The sequence below is a fragment of the Cuculus canorus genome, chromosome 26, assembly GCF_017976375.1.
Source record: "Cuculus canorus isolate bCucCan1 chromosome 26, bCucCan1.pri, whole genome shotgun sequence".
Lineage (NCBI taxonomy): Eukaryota > Metazoa > Chordata > Aves > Cuculiformes > Cuculidae > Cuculus > Cuculus canorus.
In genome coordinates, this window is record NC_071426.1 from 5,270,996 (window position 1) to 5,291,304 (window position 20,309).

At 50.8% G+C, this 20,309-nt stretch overlaps 1 protein-coding gene across 1 annotated transcript in view; it reads right to left on the minus strand.

Moving 5' to 3' along the window:
• The window catches only part of LOC128854648 (germ cell-less protein-like 1), a 31,869-nt gene extending 14,864 nt beyond the window's left edge, over positions 1 to 17,005 (minus strand). The window contains exons 1-8 of the mRNA XM_054088781.1: positions 16,763 to 17,005; positions 10,776 to 10,840; positions 10,065 to 10,573; positions 8,429 to 8,444; positions 7,673 to 7,796; positions 2,971 to 3,067; positions 1,787 to 1,884; positions 719 to 831 (exon numbers count right to left, since the gene is read on the minus strand). Coding sequence (XP_053944756.1) covers positions 719 to 831; positions 1,787 to 1,884; positions 2,971 to 3,067; positions 7,673 to 7,796; positions 8,429 to 8,444; positions 10,065 to 10,573; positions 10,776 to 10,840; positions 16,763 to 17,005 — 1,265 coding nt within the window. The remainder of the gene's footprint in view (positions 1 to 718; positions 832 to 1,786; positions 1,885 to 2,970; positions 3,068 to 7,672; positions 7,797 to 8,428; positions 8,445 to 10,064; positions 10,574 to 10,775; positions 10,841 to 16,762) is intronic.
• Positions 17,006 to 20,309: the final 3,304 nt, after the last annotated feature.

A 20,309-nucleotide genomic window follows, 5' to 3' on the forward strand; every position in this document is an offset into this window, starting at 1 on the left:
AGCTGTAGGAACGAGTCCAGAGGAGGCTACAAAGATGATCCGAGGGCTGCAGCACCTCCCATACGAGGACAGACTGAGAGAGTTGGGGTTGTTCAGCCTGGAGAAGAGAAGGCTCCGAGGACACCTTATAGCGACCTTCCAGTACCTGAAGGGGCTACAAGAAAGCTGGAGAGGGACTATTCATAAAGGCTTGTGGTGATAGGACAAGGGAGAAAATGGGTATAAACTGGAGAGGGGCAGATTTAGACTAGACCTAAGGAGGAATTTCTTCACCATGAGAGTGGTGAGACACTGGCACAGGTTGCCAAGGGAAGTTGTGGTTGCCCCATCCCTGGAGGTCTTCAAGGCCGGGTTGGATGGGCCTTGGGCAGCCTGAGCTAGTGTGATGTCCCTGCCCATGGCACGGGGTTGGTACTGGATGACCTTTGATGTCCCTTCCGACCCAAACTATTCTATGATTCTATGATTCCATGATTCTATGATTGTATGATTCCATGATTCTATGATTCTATGATTCTATGATTCTATGATTCTATCTACACCGACTCTAAAGGAACTGACTACAGCAAAAACTCAGAAACTTTAAGTTTCTGAGGACAAGCAGAGCCCAAACCACACAGCTTTAAGAAAAGAGTTAACTTGGGCATTATGTGTCCATTTTTAAATTCACACTGCTAATCAGCAATATACAATGCAGCCTGGAGAAAGCAATTCCTACTTTTTCTTCATGAAGGGCAACCCATACATCTCCGCTGAATTATAGTAATCACAGACAGTTTCTGCATTAATGGTTTCCTTCATTATCTCAGCACATTGCTCCATTAAGTTGTCCTGTGGTGAGAAAAAAAAACACAAATATTCAAAGTTTGCACTTCCCAACAGGAGGTGTCAAATATTGTGCAGTTCACACAAGTTTTCACTCCTGAACAACTCCCCCAGTCCCACACGCTGCAGTGCCCTGGGCTACGCCGTTCAGAATAGTCACATCAGCTCTCCTCAAAACAACAATTTATCTTTAGAATATACCACGTGAAAGAAAAGCCTAGTGAACACCTTCAGAGTAGAACACAGGAGCTGGTACAACATATTGTAATCTGCTTCTAGAAATGAGGTCAAATTGTGTCCAGTTCTGGAGTCCCAAATATAAGAAGGACATGGATCAGTTGGAATGGGTCTAGAGGAGGCCACGATCATGACCCAAGGGCTGGAGTACCTCTGTGATGAGGACAGGCTGAGAGAGCTGGGGTTATTCAGCCTGGAGAATAGAAGGCTCCCGGGACACCTCAGAGCAGCTTCCAGTACTGGAAGGGGCTGTGGGAAAGCTGCGACGGATTTTTTACAACGGCCTGGGGTGATAGCATAAGGGGGAATGGGTTTAAATTGCAGAGGGACAGATTTAGCCTGGATATAAAGAGGAAATTCTTCACGATGAGGGTGCGGAGGCCCTGGCCTAGGTTACCCCATCCCTGGAGGGGTTCCAGGCCAGGTTGGATGGGGCTTGGAGCCCCTGATCCAGTGGGAGGTGTTCCTGCCCATGGCAGGTGGTGGAACTGGATGGGCTTTGAGGTCCCTTCCAACCCAAACCATTCCATGATTCTATGATTACAGCTGAACCTCAGGATCGCATTTTTTAATAAACCCACTGCATCACGCTTGGGGTTCCTCCCACTTAGCCTGAAAAGATGATTTATTTCTCTGGGTGAAAAGTAACCGTGTGTGAGTACGTTATGAACTGCTGTCTTCATCTGAGAAGAAAGCACAAGAATGTTGCCCATTGATTACTTACCAACTGCAGCATGGAGGCTGCTGCTAAAATCGCAACCACTTTTTCCGGGTTTATTGAAACATCGTCCTGGTAGAGTGAGCTGAAAGCCACGTGGAGAGCTGAAAAGAGTACAAGTGTTGAACAGAAACATGACATTGAGCACGGAGATCTAAAAGAAACCTTCAATATAACCAAGCAGACATTCTCTATAATCTTATTTGCTCCAAATAAAAGGCCAGTACTTACCAGCCCAAGCACAAACCCCAACACAAAGCACAAGATATGGCCTTATCCAATAACATACAGTCCTTTTCACTACTTAAACTAAATATTCAGCTTAAAACAGCCACCAGTCACGCCATGGTGCAACATGGAGAGCGGTAAAATCACATAAAAAGAAACTAAACCTCATCCTCCTTCTCTGTGGTTGACCCCTGGCATCATGCTGAGATAGCACTATGATTGTACAAAAGTCTCTGTAACTCTTCTGAAAAACAGTACGTTTCCACTCAGTGAGGCTTGGAACCATGGCAAAACCTCCTGCCAGCTCACAGCAGTGCCCCACCAGCTTTCCACTTGGAGGCTTTTCAAGACCAGCCCGGTGAAGGCGTGATTCACAATCTAACACGTGGCTCTCGCAAGAGCAGCGTACATGGATCTCCAGCCTCGATGCTGAAACAATAGGACGAGTTGTTGCTTTTCAGCTGCGCTTCCCAGCTCCGAGGTACAAAAACAAATTCAGCTCTAGTGGTGACCCACGTTAAGCTGAAAACTTCCGAGAGGAACAAGGTCCTGGTTCTGAGTAGCGTTTTGTGTGTCATTGTAGTTACGGGGACTGCGAAGGTAGGGGAAAATCTATGTAATCAAATCAAAATTGTATTTGATGTAGTTTGCTGCCCTGAGTTGCAGTGCCGAGCTAAGAGGGCAGGGAATGTGGGACTGTGCAATTAGACTGTGCAATCAGACTGTGTAATTAGACTTTACTGGTGTGATCTCTTGGGTAACCTTCAGTAAGTCATGGCAGAAAAGTACCCTGAACGTTATGGAGGAAGAGAACTCTAAGCACAGAACTCAATCTCTCAAGGTTCTTATTTACTACTTTGTAAATTATTCTTATATACGTACTTTTTCCAAGTTACTTTTTGTCAGGTTCAACTTAAACTCTACCTTCAGAGTTTATGTTAAAAGAAAAGGTTCCCACTTACCTTCTGCATCAATGTTTTCATCAGAAATTTCCAACTCAATGGTGTCCATGCTGGATTCCCTCCAATGTCCACTGAACATACTGGAAAAGTACCCTGACTATATGAGAGAAGAGGAGAGAAAAAGAACTCAATTAAGATATTTCATTCAAATTAAAACTGTCAAAAGCAGCACATGGCAGGAAAAATTGTTCATATTTACCTTTAAGCAGAACAAAATGTATTAAGGGAACATTTCACAAGCTAAAACATTCTGACGCACTTGAGAAAGGGTGAATTACAGTTGCTCTATTTCCGAAATTAAAAACGTGTATAGAAAATTTGGGCTCCATGTGTGTGATCAGAGTAAAGAAAGAGCTTTCAAGGGCCAGAAAAGCCACAGAAGCTCTTTTCCTACAAACCACACCACCAACGGGGATATATTTCATCCAGGAATTAAGTCTTTAGTGTTACTGGTGACAACAAATCCTGCAGGCAGGAGGGAATACCAGTCTGGATCAAAAAAAAAACCCAAGCCAGGCAGCATGCAAGATACACAAATTGATGTACAAGGCTGTGGTCTCACAGTAAGGACACGCACACATACACCCCTTATGTAAATACATCTTTTGTTAGAATGTGTAAGGCATATGAAATTAGGATCTGGTAGGGTTCCATCCAAATGAAGTGAAATACATGGTGCTACCGGGATTCCTGCTGTTCCTTCCCAGCAGCAGATGTGCCGCTTGTGAGATGCCATCGCTTACTGAAGGTTACCCGAGAGATCAAAACAGTTAAGTCTAATTGCATAGTCTAATTGTACAGCCCTACATTCCCTGACTCTTAACACAGCACTGCAACTCGGGGCAGCAAACAACATCAAATCCAACTTCAATTCCATTACGTAGCCATTCCTATACCTTCAGCAGATCCCCTCTCTGTGATGACACACAACACACTACTCAGAAACAGGATCTTATTCCTCTCACCAGTCCCTGTGAGGCTCCTTGGCTTTGTAACTCCTCATTTTCATAAGTATTTGCCATTTTAGTAAACAGCATCATAAAAAGGCAATCCTCGCCTTCTCGCATCTGCCATGAACAGAGAGAGCAGCACCTTCCTGTCATTTACCAAACTACACACAGTCACTGGAGAGACGAGGGACACCAACATTCCGACTGAGACAGTCTGTTCAACAAGGCAGAGAAGTCCTCATTTCATGGAGTGTTATTTTTAACCTACAGAAGCATTTTACCTACAGCAACAGAGTTCCAATGACAGAGCATGAATTGAGATACAAATCTGACGGACATGATCGGTAACTCCGCCACAAAATTCCACCTCACAAGACCATCACTGGTACAATCAGGCCTCGCCAAAACCAATTCCCAACTTTCAAATTCTGTTCAAAAGTGATTTAATACTCAGTTTTAGTCATCAACCCACACTAAGTTTTCAGGACAAGCTTCACCAACTCGAGACGTAGCAACAAGTCGAACAGGTCAAGGGAGGGGATTCTGCCCCTCTGCTCCTCTCTTGTGAGGCCCCACCTGGAGCCCTGTGTCCAGTTCTGGAACCCCCAATGTAAGAAGGAGATGGAACTGTCGGAATGGGTCCAGAGGAGGCTACAAAGATGATCAGAGGGCTGGAGCACCTCTGCTATGAGGACTGGCTGAGAGAGTTGGAGTTACTCAGGCAGAGAGGAGAAGGCTCTGAGGAGACTCTAGAGCAGCTTCCAGGACTGAAAGGGGCTCCAGGAAAGCTGGGGAGGGACTTTTTACAAGGGCATAGAACAACAGAAGGAGAGAAAATGGCTTTAAATTGGAAGGGAGAAGATTTAGACTAAACATTAGGAAGAAATTCTTCACAATGAGGTTAGTGAGCCACTGGCCCAGGTTGCCCAGAGCAGTGGTGGCTGCCCCATCCCTGGAAGTGTTCCAGGCCAGGTTAGATAGGGCTTGGAGCCCCTGATCCAGCTGGAGGTGTCCCTGCCCATGGCAGGGGGTAGAACTGGATGGGCTTTGAGGTCCCTTCCAACCTAAACCATTCCGTGATTCTATGATTCCAACAACAGAATCGCAACGACGATGACTAAAAACACCATCGCCAGGCACAGCCAGGGCTGAAGCGGCACCAGCCCCCCTAGGATGCTGTGCACCCTCGGTCTGAGCACCTAGCCCGCTGCCATCCTCCGTTCCCTGCAGAGGGTCAATGGGGCGGAGGAGAAATGCAGCCGCACCCACCTGCTCCAACCTACCCTTAGCCCTAGCCAGAGGCGGCCGTGGGTCAGTCCTTGGCTACAGCCAAATGACCTCCCTGCCCTCTTGTTGTGATCTTTAACAGGTTCCAACACCCGCAAAATAAAACGCTTTTTCCTACAGGAGAGCAATGACAGTTCCCAGGTAATTTCTGTACCGGCACTGGAATCACAGCACTGATAAATCGATGGATGTGATCTATCCGGACTTCAGTAAAGCCTTTGACACAGTCCCCATAACATCCTTCTCTCTAAATTGGAGGGATAGGGATTTGATGGGTGGATGGTACAGTGGATAAGAAACTGGTTGCATGGTCGTATTCAGAGAGTAGTGGTCAGTGGCTCAAAGTCCAGATGGAGATCCCTGACAAGTGGTGTCCCTCAGGGGTCCATACTGGGACTGGTGCTGTTTAATATCCTTATCAATGATATAGACACCGAGATTGAGTGCACCCTCAGCAGGTTTGCAGACGACATCAAGCTGAGTGGGGCAGTTGCCACACCGGAAGGATGGGATGTCATCCAGAGGGACCTGGACAGGCTGGAGAAGTGGGGGCTGTGAGAACCTCAAGAGGTTCAACAAGGCCAAGTGCAAGGTCCTACACCGGGGTCAGGGCAATCCCTCATCTCAGTACACGATGGGAGATGATGTGACTGAGAGCTGCCCTGCAGAGAAGGACTTGGGGCGCCGGTCAATAAGAAGATCAACATGAGCCGGCAACGTGCGCTCGCAGCCCAGAAACCAACCGTGGCCTGGGCTGCATCCAAAGCAGCGTGGCCAGCAGGGCGAGGGAGGGGATTCTGTCCCTCTATTCCTCTCTTGTGAGACCTCATCTGGAGAATTGTGTCCAGTTCTGGAATCCTCAACGTAAGAAGGAGATGGAGCTGTTGGAACGGGTCCAGAGGAGGCTACAAAGATGATCTGAGGGCTGGAGCACCTCCCATATGAGGAGAGGCTGAGAGAGACAGGCTGAGAGAGTTGGGGTTGTTCAGCCTCGAGAAGAGAAGGCTCCGAGGAGATCTTATAGCGACCTTCCAGTACATGAAGGGGCTACAAGAAAACTGGAGAGGGACTATTCATAAAGGCTTGTGGTGACAGGATGACGGGGAACGGGTATAAACTGGAGAGGGGCAGATTTAGACTGGACATTAGGAAGAATTTCTTCACCGTGAGAGTGGTTAGACACTGGAACATGTTGCCCAGGGAAGCTGTGACTGCCCCATCCCTGGAGGGGTTCAAGGCCAGGTTGGATGGGGCTTGGAGCCCCTGATCCAGTGGGAGGTGTCCTTGGGCAGGGGATGGAACTGGATGACCTTTTACTCTTCTTGCTTCAAATGGATTCTTCCAGGCTCAGGCTCCCACTTTACAACCAACAGCATAATGGAATCAGATATTTCAAGACAAAGGTGTGGCTTCTCCCTGCTCCTGTCACATGACTCAAGATAGCAGCACCTCTTTGCTCCCAAAACACAGAAAGTAACACAGAGAACTTCACCCTCTCACAAGCCCAAAATAAAACACCTGTGGAAACAGCACCATTTTTTTGCAGAGGAGCACTAAGATTCATTCCTTTTCAGAGCTTCTGTGCAATAAAACAGCAAGAGAGCCTTCATTCAAAGACAAAGGCTGCGTAAAAAATACAGAGACCTAAGGTTCCTACACTCGAGTTCCATCGGACAGTGAAAGTGCCCTGGGTCACTATGTGCTTTACCAATTCACTCTGGAAATGCTTTCTGGGCTCTGCAATAATATTAACAAGACTAGAGACTCAGCCATTTGCTTAGCAAACAAGAACGCGTTCTCAGGACACCAAAGGACTGTTTGCAAAGGATGTGCCAAGGTTAAGATCAATAGATTAAAAATTTAAATGGCAAAAGACAGAAGTGAGGGCTTTTCAAACACAAAGTTACAGCTATGCTTCCTAACATTACTATTGAAAACGTGATGTTTAACTGCATCAGAAATGTAAAACAAAAAAGAGAAAAAAGGAAAAATCTCAAGTAGGAGGGCAGACTGGGAGAGCTGGGGTTATTCAGCCTGGAGAAGAGAAGGCTCTGGGGAGACCTTAGAGCAGCTTCCAGTATGGAAAGGGACTCCAGGAAAGCTGAGGAGAGGTTCTTGATCAGGGAGTGCAGGGACAGGACAAGGGGGAGCAATTTTTGGCTGCAAGAGGGGAGATTGAGATGACATCTGAGGAAGAAATGTTTCCCTCTGAGGGTGGGGAGGCCCTGGCCCAGGTTGCCCAAAGCGGTGGTGGCTGCCCCATCCCTGGAGGGGTTCCAGGCCAGGCTGGATGGGGCTTGGAGCCCCTGATCCAGTGGGAGGTGTCCCTGCCCATGGCAGTGGGGTGGGACTGGATGGGCTTTGAGGTCCCTTCCAACCCAAACCACTCTGTGATTCTGTGATTTACTGGACAACCTTTTATTAAAACCGCAATTTCTCTGGCAAGCGCGACGGCAGCTGCTCACCTGGCACAGATACACCTTGTGCAGGTTCCACTCTTTTCCCAGGGCACGGATTTTGATGTCGCTGCCATTGCCACTCAGAAACAGCTCCTCATAAATGTACTCGGAGGTCCTTTTAAACCTTTTCCTACACAAACAGGCAGACAGGGATCACTCCTTCACTCCTCTCTGGTTTGGAACCCACCCTCTGGACCAAGCGCCGGGCAGAGGGTTCTCCCCATACCACCCCCCCACACACACCTCGTTTGCTGCTGCTGAGGAACAACAGCCCCAACAACCTCCCCCCCCGCCCCCCCAGACCCTTCCACCGCGGCTCCTGTTCATGTGGGCTCTGGTGTGTGTGTCCCCCCCCAGCTCCTTCCCCCCATTCCCCTCATTCCCTGCTCCGAGTCCGCACCGCCCCTTCCCACCGCACCACCCCTCGCCCTGCACGACCCCCCCCAAGCCCCGCATCTCTGTCTCACCCCCCTACCCGCACAGCCCCCCCCCCCCTTCCCCCACACTGCACGCCCCCCCCCCCGCATCCCACGGCCGCTCCTCGCCCCGCACTACCCCGCCCCCTCCTACCCCCTCACCTCCCCTCACCCCCTTACCCCCCTCTCCCCTCCTACCCCCTCACCTCCCCTCACCCCCTTACCCCCCTCTCCCCTCCTCTCCCCTCACCCCCCCTCCCCCTCCTCCCCTCTCATCCTTCCTCCCCGCTCTCCCCCTCCTCCCTCCCCTCAGCTCACCTCCTCCCCACCGCACAGACCCCCTCACCCGCCTCCCACGGCCGCTCCTCACCCCGCACTACCCCGCCCCCCCCTCCTCAAAGCTTCGCGCCTCCCTCGCGCCTTCCCCTCGCGCCTTCCCCTCTCGCCTTCCCCTCTCGCCTTCCCCTCTCACCGCCCCTTCTCACCGCCCCTTCTCACCGCCTCCCGCTCCCCGCACCGCCCCCTTCCACCGCACCGCCCCTTCCCCACCTCCAGCCTCTTCTCCGCTCCCCGCCTCTTCTCCCCTTCCCCACTCCTCGACTCCTCTCCCCTCTCCTCGACTCTTCTCCCCTCTCCTCGCCCCTTCTCCCCTCTCCTCGCCCCTTCTCCCCTCTCCTCGCCCCTTCTCCCCTCTCCTCCTCGCCTCTTCTCCCCTCTCCTCGACTCTTCTCCCCTCTCCTCGCCCCTTCTCCCCTCCTCGCCTCTTCTCCCCTCCTCGCCCCTTCTCCCCTCTCCTCGCCCCTTCTCCCCTCCTCGCCTCTTCTCCCCTCTCCTCGCCTCTTCTCCCCTCCTCGCCTCTTCTCCCCTCCTCGCCCCTTCTCCCCTCTCCTCGCCCCTTCTCCCCTCTCCTCGCCTCTTCTCCTCTCCTCCTCGCCTCTTCTCCCCTCTCCTCGCCTCTTCTCCCCTCTCCTCGCCCCTTCTCCCCTCCTCGCCTCTTCTCCCCTCCTCGCCCCTTCTCCCCTCTCCTCGCCCCTTCTCCCCTCTCCTCGCCCCTTCTCCCCTCCTCGCCTCTTCTCCCCTCTCCTCGCCTCTTCTCCCCTCCTCGCCCCTTCTCCCCTCCTCGCCTCTTCTCTCCTCTCCTCGCCTCTTCTCCCCTCCTCGCCTCTTCTCCCCTCTCCTCGCCTCTTCTCCCCTCCTCGCCCCTTCTCCCCTCCTCGCCCCTTCTCCCCTCTCCTCGCCCCTTCTCCCCTCCTCGCCCCTTCTCCCCTCTCCTCGCCCCTTCTCCCCTCCTCGCCCCTTCTCCCCTCCTCGCCCCTTCTCCCCTCTCCTCGCCTCTTCTCCCCTCCTCGCCCCTTCTCCCCTCCTCGCCCCTTCTCCCCTCTCCTCGCCCCTTCTCCCCTCCTCGCCCCTTCTCCCCTCTCCTCGCCCCTTCTCCCCTCCTCGCCTCTTCTCCCCTCTCCTCGCCCCTTCTCCCCTCCTCGCCCCTTCTCCCCTCCTCGCCCCTTCTCCCCTCCTCGCCTCTTCTCCCCTCTCCTCGCCCCTTCTCCCCTCCTCGCCTCTTCTCCCCTCTCCTCGCCCCTTCTCCCCTCCTCGCCCCTTCTCCCCTCCTCGCCCCTTCTCCCCTCTTCTCGCCTCTTCTCCCCTCTCCCCCCCCCTTCTCCGCTCCCCGCCTCTTCTCCCCGCCTCCCGCTGCCCGCACCGCCCCTTTCCCAGCCTTCTCTGCACTTCCTCACTCCTTCCTCGCTCCTCGCCTCTTCTCCCCGCGCGGTCCGACCCCGCTCCCCCGCGTCTCCCTCTCCTCGCCCCGCACGGCGCGGTCGTTGCCGCAAACCGCTCCGCCCCTTCCCCCCCCACTTCTCGCCCCTTCTCCCCCCACTTCTCGCCCCTTCCCCCCCCACTTCTCGCCCCTTCCCCCCCCGCTTCTCGCCCCTTCCCCCCCGGCTTCTCGCCCCTTCTCCCCGCATCGTCCCCCGGCCCCGCACTCCCCTTCTCCCCACACCCAGCGACCCTCCACCGCTCCTTCGCTGCCGCTGCCGGCCCCGCACGCCCCTCCTCCCACCGCACCGCTTCCCCGGCCCCGCAGCGCCCCCTCGCCCCTTCTCTCCGCTCCCCTGCGCCCACCCGACCCTGCAGCGCCCCTTCTGCCCCGGCGCCGCTCCCCACACCGCCCCTTCCCTGCCCGCACCGGCTGTGCTGCCCTCTGCCGTCGTCGCTGTCGTCTCTCTCGCTGCGCTCCCGCTTCCTCCCTCGCCTTGTGCCCCACAGCACACGGCTGATCAGCCCCCCCATCGCCCCGGAACGGGCCCGGGGACCGGGAGCTCCGGCCGGAACCGGCGGCTGTGCCTCGGCAGCGCCCGCTACTTGCACCGGCACCGGCAGCGTCTGCTTCGGAACGGCCGGGACAGGTAACTGCCGCCTCGGAATGACGCGTGACGGTAACCGCCGCCTCGAAACGGCCGGTACTGCTAATGGCACCTTGGAGAGGCTGTTACTGTTAAGCACAGCTTGGGGACTGCTAGTATTGGTGACCCCCACCTTGGAACAGCCGGCACCGATAACACCGGCCTCGGAACAGCCGGGACGGGCGACTCTGCCTTGGAATGGGCAGTACTGATAGCTGCTTTCCAGGTCATCCCCAACCTGTCCTGGTGCAGGGGCTGTTCCTCCCCAGATGCTGGACTCTACGTGCCCACCTCTTGTCCTTGGTAGCTGGCAGCCCAAACATCTGTGTCTGCAGGGCCTCCTTCTCCCGGGGCAGCTGCAAGACCAGAAAGAGGGGAAATACAATAAAGAAATCCAGAGTGGTCTTCCAGCCAGTGTCACTACACCTGCATAAATCGCCCACCTTCTTCCTGTCCAGTTGCATATGGAATTACAGAGGCATGGACTAGTTGAGGTTGGAATGGACCTCTGGAGTTCATTGGGTCCGATACCCCTGCTCAAGCAGGGCCACCTAGAGCCAGTTGCCCAATAATTTTGAAGACCTCCAAGGATAGAGACTCCACAATCTCTCCAGGCAACCTGTTCCAGCAAGACCACTGGAAATGCACGTTGGTGCATTTCTGGTTGGCCAGAGAAGTCGTGGCTGCCCTGTCCCTGGAGGTGTTCAAGGCCAGGTTGGATGGGCCTTGGAGCCCCGGATCCAGTGTCTGCATCATCCAGTGGGTGGAACTGGATGGGCTTTGAGGTCCCTTCAAACTGAAATGGTTCTATAATTCTCTTGACTGCTGTGACAGTGGCTGTGCCATCGCTAGAGGGCTCCTGGGCTCTTTGGTGGCTGTTGGAGTGGGAGGCGGACCCGGAGTAACGATGGAGTCTCAATATGAGTATGATTGTTCTCCTTTATTCATGCACCTTACACTTCTTATAGACTTATCCCAATAGTGCACGCGCTAACAAAACAAATCCTAATTGGTTATGTCCCGCTGTTCACGCGCCTTATGCTGTCACGCAACTGGCCAGACGCTCTTGAGCACGCAAAAGGGGCAGATACAAAGTTCTCATCACAACTCTTCAGGACTTTCCCGTGCTGGATTCCACATTCTTGTATTCTACTCCCTTTTATCTTATCTCAAGGTCAGGCCTAGCTACAGACAGCAAACCCTGGATTGTTCACTGCTATTAAATCATGAGCCATTCTTCCACAATTCCCCCTTTTTGTTTTGAACAAGCCAGGGTTCATTTGTTATTCGTGATAGCATTTGTCTTAGACATAACCTTACACAACTGAAAAGAACTATTTCTACAAGTATAACTATCAACAACATTAATACGCTCCTAAGCCAACCAGTCAATCCGAACCAGTTGGATAATCCATTCAAATCAAAGAAAAGAAAAAAAGGAGAGACCTAGGTCAAAATCATCACAGCCATGACCATGCGCCAATAACAAAAAAAAAGAAGAAAAATTTATTGCTGCAGCCAGTTCAGACAAAATTCGACTTGTCATGTTGGCTTGCTTCACTACCCAACAAAATAATTCTTCTAAGTTTTTATGCGCTTTTATGGCTGCGACTCTTGATAGCAAAAGAAATGCAAAAATCTTTCCCAAGAATTCCATAATTCAGGTCTCTTTTCCACCTTGTGGGATGAGTTTGATTTGGAGGATGATATGGAACGCCCAAACTGGGCTGACCAAGGGTACGTGGTCCACCCTTCGGGTTAGAGGGCATGCCTGCCCACGCTCGATTACCACAGATCGAAAGGTATCCTGGTGGTAATCGTCTTGGTAATGCAGTGCCAGGAGCGGAGTGAGTTTTATTTCGTATTGTAATGTTGCACCGTTTCCGCTCCCAATCACTGCTGTACCCATGGGATTAATTATTGTTGGTGCTGCTTGGTCCGCTAGTCTTGTTTCCTTCTATACCTCAGACCACGATGCTAAACCTATAAAAACAAAAAAAAAAAAAACCAAAAAACAATACGTAGCATTCAATGAATCCACAAGTTGAAGTTCTTGTGGTTCGGATCCAATTGGAAGTTTGTTATCCCAATTATCATATTTATCGAATGCTTCGCTCTTGTTTTCCCATCGAAAGGGTAGGTTACTAGTGATGTTAAACTGTGACTTCAACTCTTGCATTGTTTGATTAAAGTTAAAAAAAAAAAAATTTTTTTATTTTTTTTTTTATGGGAACTCCTATAAGACAAGTCACAAATGGTAAGCTTGGGGTCGCCAAACTGGCACAAAACTAGTAATGTTCAAGACTTGTACAAGAGTAACCCATACATTTTGTCGCAGATCAAACAATGCTAGGTGGTTGACTGCAATGACTAGTTTTAAACATACTAAACACAGCCAAACTGCCTCATTTTTGATACCGTTTCCATTTACAAGAATGCCTACAGTTTTCTTTTACTTTCTTCCAATTTTGATCCTTAATAGTCCGTATTACAGGGCCACTGATTATTATCACGGTCACCGCAATTATGCAACACCCAAGGATCACAATTCCCACAATTACAGCTTTCTTCATTCATTCCTGTGCAGGATCTTCTTGTGTAGGCCGTTGATCACATTCTGATGATGTCTGTAGATAGGGTCGAATGCTTTTTGCTGGTATCCACCTAGGACCACCTTCTGTGGAAACACACATATATCCTCGACCATTAAATATTACAGCAACAGGTCCTTTCCATATTCCTGTTACTGGATCTCTATATAATACTCGAAAGCTGGCGATAATTGTCTTTTCATTCAACCTTATACTTTGATGATGTATTATCACCGGTGGCTCTTCTCTATCACTCATTAAACACAAATAGTTTAATGTGAACAAAACCTTATTCAATCTCATTTGCACGTCCATTTCAGTGTCTTTTTGTCTTTGTAAATAATCTTTCAACACTTGATGAGTTCGCTCCACTAAAGCCTGCCCAGTGGGAGAGTGCGGGATTCCTGTGATATGTTGTACTCCCCACTTGGACAAAAAGACCCTCGTCTTTTGACTAGTATAGGCAGGCCCATTATCTGTTTTTATGGTCTCAGGCACCCCCATTACAGCAAAGCAGGACAACACACATGTTTTTACACACAGGTGTTTACACACATGTTGTGCTTTCTCACCAGGTAATGCGGTTGCCCATACAAATTTTGAAAAGGTATCGATTGTCACGTGAACATATTTTAGTCTTCCAAATTCCCCAATGTGAGTGACATCCCTTTGCCAAAGCTCTGAGGACTTTAGTCCTTTAGGGTTAACTCCGATCCCTATTCCTGGACCGTGATTTCCACATCTTGGACAGGCTTGTACAATACTACGGGCTTCATTCTCTGTTAAGCCATACTGTCGTTTTAATCCTTTGGCATTCTGGTGAAATTGGTCGTGACTCTGTCTTGCTAGACAAAATTTATCCATAGGGGGCATATGCTGAGCTGGACTAACGAAGCTATCTGCTACCTGATTACCCCTTCCTAGTCCTGCGTCAAGTTGATGACTTCGCACATGAATAACAACATAACAAGGCTCTGTGCGTGGTTGAAGCGTGGAGCGTAATTGCACAAACAATGCTCCTAATCTTGGGTTAGTTGTCTTAGAAGAGCATCCTCTAATCTTGGGACTACTCCTGCTACATACGAGTCCGTTACAACATTAAGAGGGGTGGTTAGCCAATTCAACAGGGCCCAACCAACAGCAGTTAATTCTAAGGTCTGTAAAGAATCTTGGGGCTGTCCCTCCAAAATATGCTTGTGCCATTCAGCACGTTCGTGCCATACACAAACAGCACCATGCAGTCGTTTTCCGGCCTCAGTATATACAGTAAGGCCATCCACCGGTGGTTGCATACTGACTTTCGTTCTCTCCAGCCACTGATTTCGTGACAATATCTGCCACTTTTTTCCCTTGCGGCTGCTGCAAATGTATTTGTCCTTCAAATCCTAATAGGGCTTCCTGAATAGTGGTATTACATTTCGTAACCACCACTCTAGGTCTACAGCATTAACTGGAATGCTAGTGTCTGCAGGTTCTTGACCACTGATCTCAATAATTCGAGATCTGCCTTTTCGTACTAACTCTGCCACAGCTTCGGGTCTGGTTTGAATGCTCGTTTTTGGCTGCACACCCAGAAACACCCATTCCAATACCCAGAATGATTCATCTTTATCAGTTCTCTTACTACTGGCAATGGCAGGGTCATTCAGGTCTCTGTCCTTCCCAGATTCCCCTCTTTTGTTTTGCCATTGACAGATGACTGCATACGGGGATTCACTATTGCTACAAACCAAAAGCGATATCGGTAAATTCAGGATCTTCCAAGATGACCAAGATATTTTGTAAGCGACAACTGATTTTTTGTAAAAGAGTCCTTTGATCTGCAGTAAGCTCAGTTTTGGAGGCTGTGTCAGCACTGTGCAACAACACAGTCAAGGGAGCAATATCAGAGTTGGAAATGTCCACACAACGGTGGACCCATTGAATATTCCCTAACAACGTTTGAACATCTTTAACAGCACGTAAACTGGTCGTCAGTTCGATTTTCTGTGGTGGGATTTGGGCATCAGAAATGCGCCAGCCCAAATACTTCCACAGAGCCAACCTTTGTACTTTTTCAGGTGCAACAACAAGTCCTTTATCTCTCAGCATATCCCTCAGTGTCTGCAGTGCCAGTTCATCAAACGGTTCTTATAACGGACACTGGAATGCAGAGTGTTCTTCATAAATTGTTACTCCCCTAGAGAAAGATAAGGACTGCCAAGCTGAAACAAAACAAAAAACCTTCACATATCAGGAATAAGGGCGGGGAGGAATGGGGGGGGGGGAAACCTCACACACAGCCACAGGGCTGTGGGGGGAATAGGGTGGTGGGGAAACTCACACACAGCTATAGGGCTGGGTTTTTTTCCATTTTCTTTTTCTATTGTCTACGTTCTTTTTGTATATTTTTTTTTTTTCAGTTTGAAATTGTGTTCTCTGCAGCCTTTCACTTCAAAGGTCCCAGGTAAATCTACCTGTTTGCTGGCTTAGTGGACGTTTGAGATTGAAAGGTCTCAGAGTTGCATTTTTAAGATTAATCGAAACAAACAGAGGCTCAAGCTCCTATAACCAAAACCCAATTTGCAAATCTTACAACTGTTTAAAGCGCTTTAAACACACACACGCATACACACACAGAACCACTCTTTTGAGAGCTGGCTTAATATACCCATACAATATTGTTTACGACCAGTCAATAAGAATAGCACGATGGTATGAATATTTAAACTATACACGGTACCGAACACATACAACACTTACAATATGCACATATAAGATAATGTTTGTATCAATTCACAGAATCACCAGGTTGGAAAGGACCCACTGGATCATCGAGTCCAACCATTCCTAACACTCCCTAAACCATGTCCCTCAGCACTTCATCCACCCGTTCCTTAAACACCTCCAGGGAAGGCGACTCAACCCCCTCCCTGGGCAGCCTCTGCCAGTGCCCAATGACTCTTTCTGTGAAGAATTTTTTTTCTGATATCCAACCTGAACCTCCCCTGGCGGAGCTTCAGGCCATTCCCTCTTGTCCTGTCCCTTGTCACTTGGGAGAAGAGCCCAGCTCCCTCCTCTCCACAACCTCCTTTCAGGTAGTCGTAGAGAGTAATAAGGTCTCCCCTCAGCCTCCTCTTCTCCAGGCTAAACAACCCCAGCTCTCTCAGCCGCTCCTCGTCAGACTTGTTCTCCAGCCCCTCACCAGCTTTGTTGTTCTTCTCTGGACACGCTCCAGAGCCTCAACATCCTTCTCGTGGTGAGGGGCCGAGAACTGAACACAGTATTCGAGGTGCGGTCTCACCAGCGCCGAGTACAGAGGGAGAATCCCCTCCCTGGACCTGCTGGTGACCCCATTTCTGATCCAAGCCAAGATGCCGTTGGCCTTCTTGGCCCCCTGGGCACACTGCTGGCTCATGGTCAGTCGCTGTCAACCATCACCCCCAGGTCCTTCTCCTCCGTGCAGCTCTCCAGCCACTCTTCCCCCAGTCTGTAGCTGCACAGGGTTGTTGTGCCCCAAGTGCAGGACCCGGCATTTGGCCTTGTTGAACCTCATGCCATTGGCCTCGGCCCAGCGGTCCAGCCTGTTCAGATCCCTTTGCAGAGCCTCCCTACCCTCCAGCAGATCCACACTTCCTCCCAGCTTAGTGTCATCTGCAATTGTTTAACAGGTAGCAGTCCTTGGTTGTTACAGCATTTTCGTGGCACCTTCTTCCTCCTCTGATTCCTCGCCAGCCCGACAGCTCGGGCCGCCCCGCACTTGATCAGCGCAGCCGCTACTGTGGGCACTTCCGGTTCCTGTGTCATTGCACTTCCGCCCTCTGATGGGTGAACATCGGGTGCCTGCGGCGCAACGGGGCCGTTTATGTCCTCAGACGCATTCCCCCTTTTTACAGTCGGATTTAAGAGCTCGCAGACGCCGGTACAAACTTTCCCAGTCATTCCTTTCATTGGGTAATTCTGGCTCACCCCAAAGAAAGCACTCGTACGACTCGTGGTGCGATGAGGTTCAGCCGGGGGATTGGGGGGGGCTGTGGCGCGCACAGCGGCAGCGGCGACTTTTGACTCCGCCTTCAGCGCTTGTAAAGTATTAAGGACAGTTCGCCAAGTTTCCCCACAGCCCCCAAAAGGCTCTTTGCCCCTTTTCGTGATCGTGCAGTCCCCTCGAACAGCTTTAACTTCCTTTTCATCCTTGTCTGTTCCTGATATAGTCTTTTGCCACAACGTTTCTCCAGGACCTGGACAGGACACCTTACAGGCAGCCCCTGGGCCTTGCAGAGGAGGTTGTGGTCTGAGAGCATCAGGAAATCATAGAATTGTTTGGTTGGAAAAAACCTTTGAGATCATCAACCCAGTTGTACCTGTCGAGTGCTAAATCATATTCCTAAGCATGAAGCTGGAGCGTGCAGGCCTGTGCTTGCCGATGCCTCCAGCCTGGCAGCTCTCTCTCCATCCATCCACCTTTCTCCATTGTCTGTAGTCCTGCTGGAGCTGCTGTTGGGGGCAGCTCTGCAGGTGTGTGTGCAGGGGGTTGTTCCCTGTTGGCACCTGCAGCCCAGGGCAAGTTACACCAGCAGCTCTTCTTTCCCACGCTGTGCCCTGCAGCTTCTCCGCCGTCATGCACAAAACAGTGAAGCAGTTGTCTCCAAAGTGCGAGGTGACCTTCCTCCAGTCGGAAGATGGCAGCGGCAAGGGCGCAGCGCTCATCACGGCGGTGGCCTGCCGGATCCGGGAGGCTGGCCAGCGATAGGAGGAAGGAGGTTTGCCGAAGAGCTTGGTTTCAGCAGAACAGGACGTTTCCCCCCCCACCCCCGGTCCCTCCCTCCGCACACACACACATACGAGGCCTCCCCTTGCAAGCAGACTCTCGGCTTTACTTGTTCCCGTGAGATACCACCAGTGGGACTGGAGATGCTGTGTACTTTATAGAAAGAGCTGTCGTAGGAGTTTCATTGCATGCCATAAAACCGCGTGTCGAGTAAAGCTCAAAGCGTCTTTTGGCTGTCTGCCTACATTCCCAGTTAGAGCTGGACCTGTTCCACTTGCAGCCTCCATCAAACACCAGCTCTCCTCCCCACATCTCCTAACCACTCTCCCACCTTCCCAAACAGCAGAAAGGGTAATGCTGGAATAATTAAGACACTGCATTGTCACTTTACAGTAACCGGTACCTATTTATGCCTGTCGTAGCGTGTCCATGCTGTAGAAAGCAAACCTCTCCAAGATTGGGCTAAAGACCTCCGTTAGTCTTTTACCCTGATCAAGGCTGTATTATTTCCATGAAAGTCATGGTAACTTTTCAAGCACAGGGTGCAGAATTCCAACCGGCGTGTTCCGGGTCTGCACTGGGAGATACCAGGTATCTCTGTTGGTGAGCAATATTAAAGAACCTGCTGGCTCCGAGTTAGAGGCGCCCCTTTAACGGCGCCAGCAGAGCACGTGCCTGGAAATAATTGGGGACTCGGGGTCTAATCCCATTTCCCGACCTCTCACCTCACCTGCACCCTAGAGTGTAGTCACGTGGCATGTCCGTATGGTTGTGTTGCACCTCTGAAAACCACTGGCACCCTTCCCAGGTGCATGTGCGGATACAGGAACCACCACCCGGCCGGGTCGCTCTCTTCCCTGCAGATCCGCACGTCGTGGCCGTGTGTCTGTGCTTGGCGCGGTGAGTTTGGTTTGCTTTTTGTCTGTGAAATAGTTCTGCGTCTTCAACCTTTTAGGTGACACCTGGATTTACACACTGTATATTTATGTTTCAAGAGATCTGATGTCTTTGTATGTACATAGTCTGGGGGTTATATTGCTTAGTTTTGGCTTCACCTTGCGATGTCCCTGAAGAATGGTATAGAGAACTTATTTTCTTTTTCTCTCGTGGTATTTTTTTAATTTAAATTCTTTTTAGGGTAGATTGGAGAGAGAGACACCCATATTCCTGAGGATGGGCATTCTGAATTCATCACCAGGACAAAAGGGAAACTAAGAAGGCAGGGATGCGCAGCGCGGGGAGCAGTCGGGCCCTGCAGCAGCGAAGCTTTCAGGATTAGGCTGGGAGGACCTGAGGAGAGGTTTTTCTTTTGTCCCGCTGCCCTCATCGCTCTGGAAGGCGCCGCTGTTCCCTGTGGCAGCACGGGGTAAAATAACGTCGGGCCCCCTCGCATTGTCCCGGGACAGCAAACCGCGGCTCGAGCACCGCTGGGGTGCGTGATTCGCAGCGAGACGCTGGCAAAACCAATCCCAACTCCTTCCATCAAGTAAGCAGCAATAGCTGATGTCACTCCATGGCCCTTTGGCATCCTCAGGGCTGTCGGCAAGCGCTCCTGGGGCCGTGGGTGCCCATAGCATCATTTTGTGTGTCCCAGGGAAAAGCAGTGATTAATTCTTGCCTTAGAATTAAGACGCCTTAGGACAAAGCTGCAGCAATGCTGGAGCGGGCGGAGGCACATGGGAGGGGCTGTAAATATTTAGCAGAAGAGAATGAAGTTCCGATTCTGTACAACTATAATAATTAATAATTCCCAGGAGCAGACCTTCACGTTGGAGGACAGAGTTTTTGTCTATTTTGATGTATATTTTTACACTGCTTGGGGTACCCTCATTCCCAGGAGTCTCTCTGCTGTCTTGGGGGTCACGTGCAGTAGCACAATTTTAAAGCAAAAATCACTCTTCGGGCATTTTAAATGCTTATTTTTATATAAGCCTCAAGACAATTATAACAAAGCAAATCTGACTGTGTATAGAAACAATGTAAGAAACCAAGTTCAGTGAAAAGTTTTAGAAGGTGTTAAATAAATTTTGGAAAGATGATCCCAAACTCCTCTGCCACGGTCCCAAGCAGTCGTGTGTTTATTCCTGAGAGCAGCCTTTTGCCTGCTGACAAACTGAACCAGAAATGTTTTTAGCTGCCGCACCGTGCAGAAAGTTGCATTAGTGATAGGATGAGGGGAGTGGTTTTCAGCTGCAAGAGGGGCGATTGAGATGACATCTGAGGAAGGAATGTTTTGCTGTGAGAGTGGGGAGGCCCTGGCCCAGGTTGCCCAGAGCAGTGGTGGCTGCTCCATCCCTGGAGGGGTTCCAGGCCAGGCTGGATGGGGCTTGGAGCCCCTGATCCAGTGGGAGGTGTCCCTGCCCATGGCAGGGGTGGGACTGGATGGGCTTTGAGATCCCTTCCAACCCAAATCATCCCATGAATCTGTGATTAGCGGCTGTATTTTTAAACTCTTATCCAGTTGGGCGCCTCCTGGAACACGTAGTG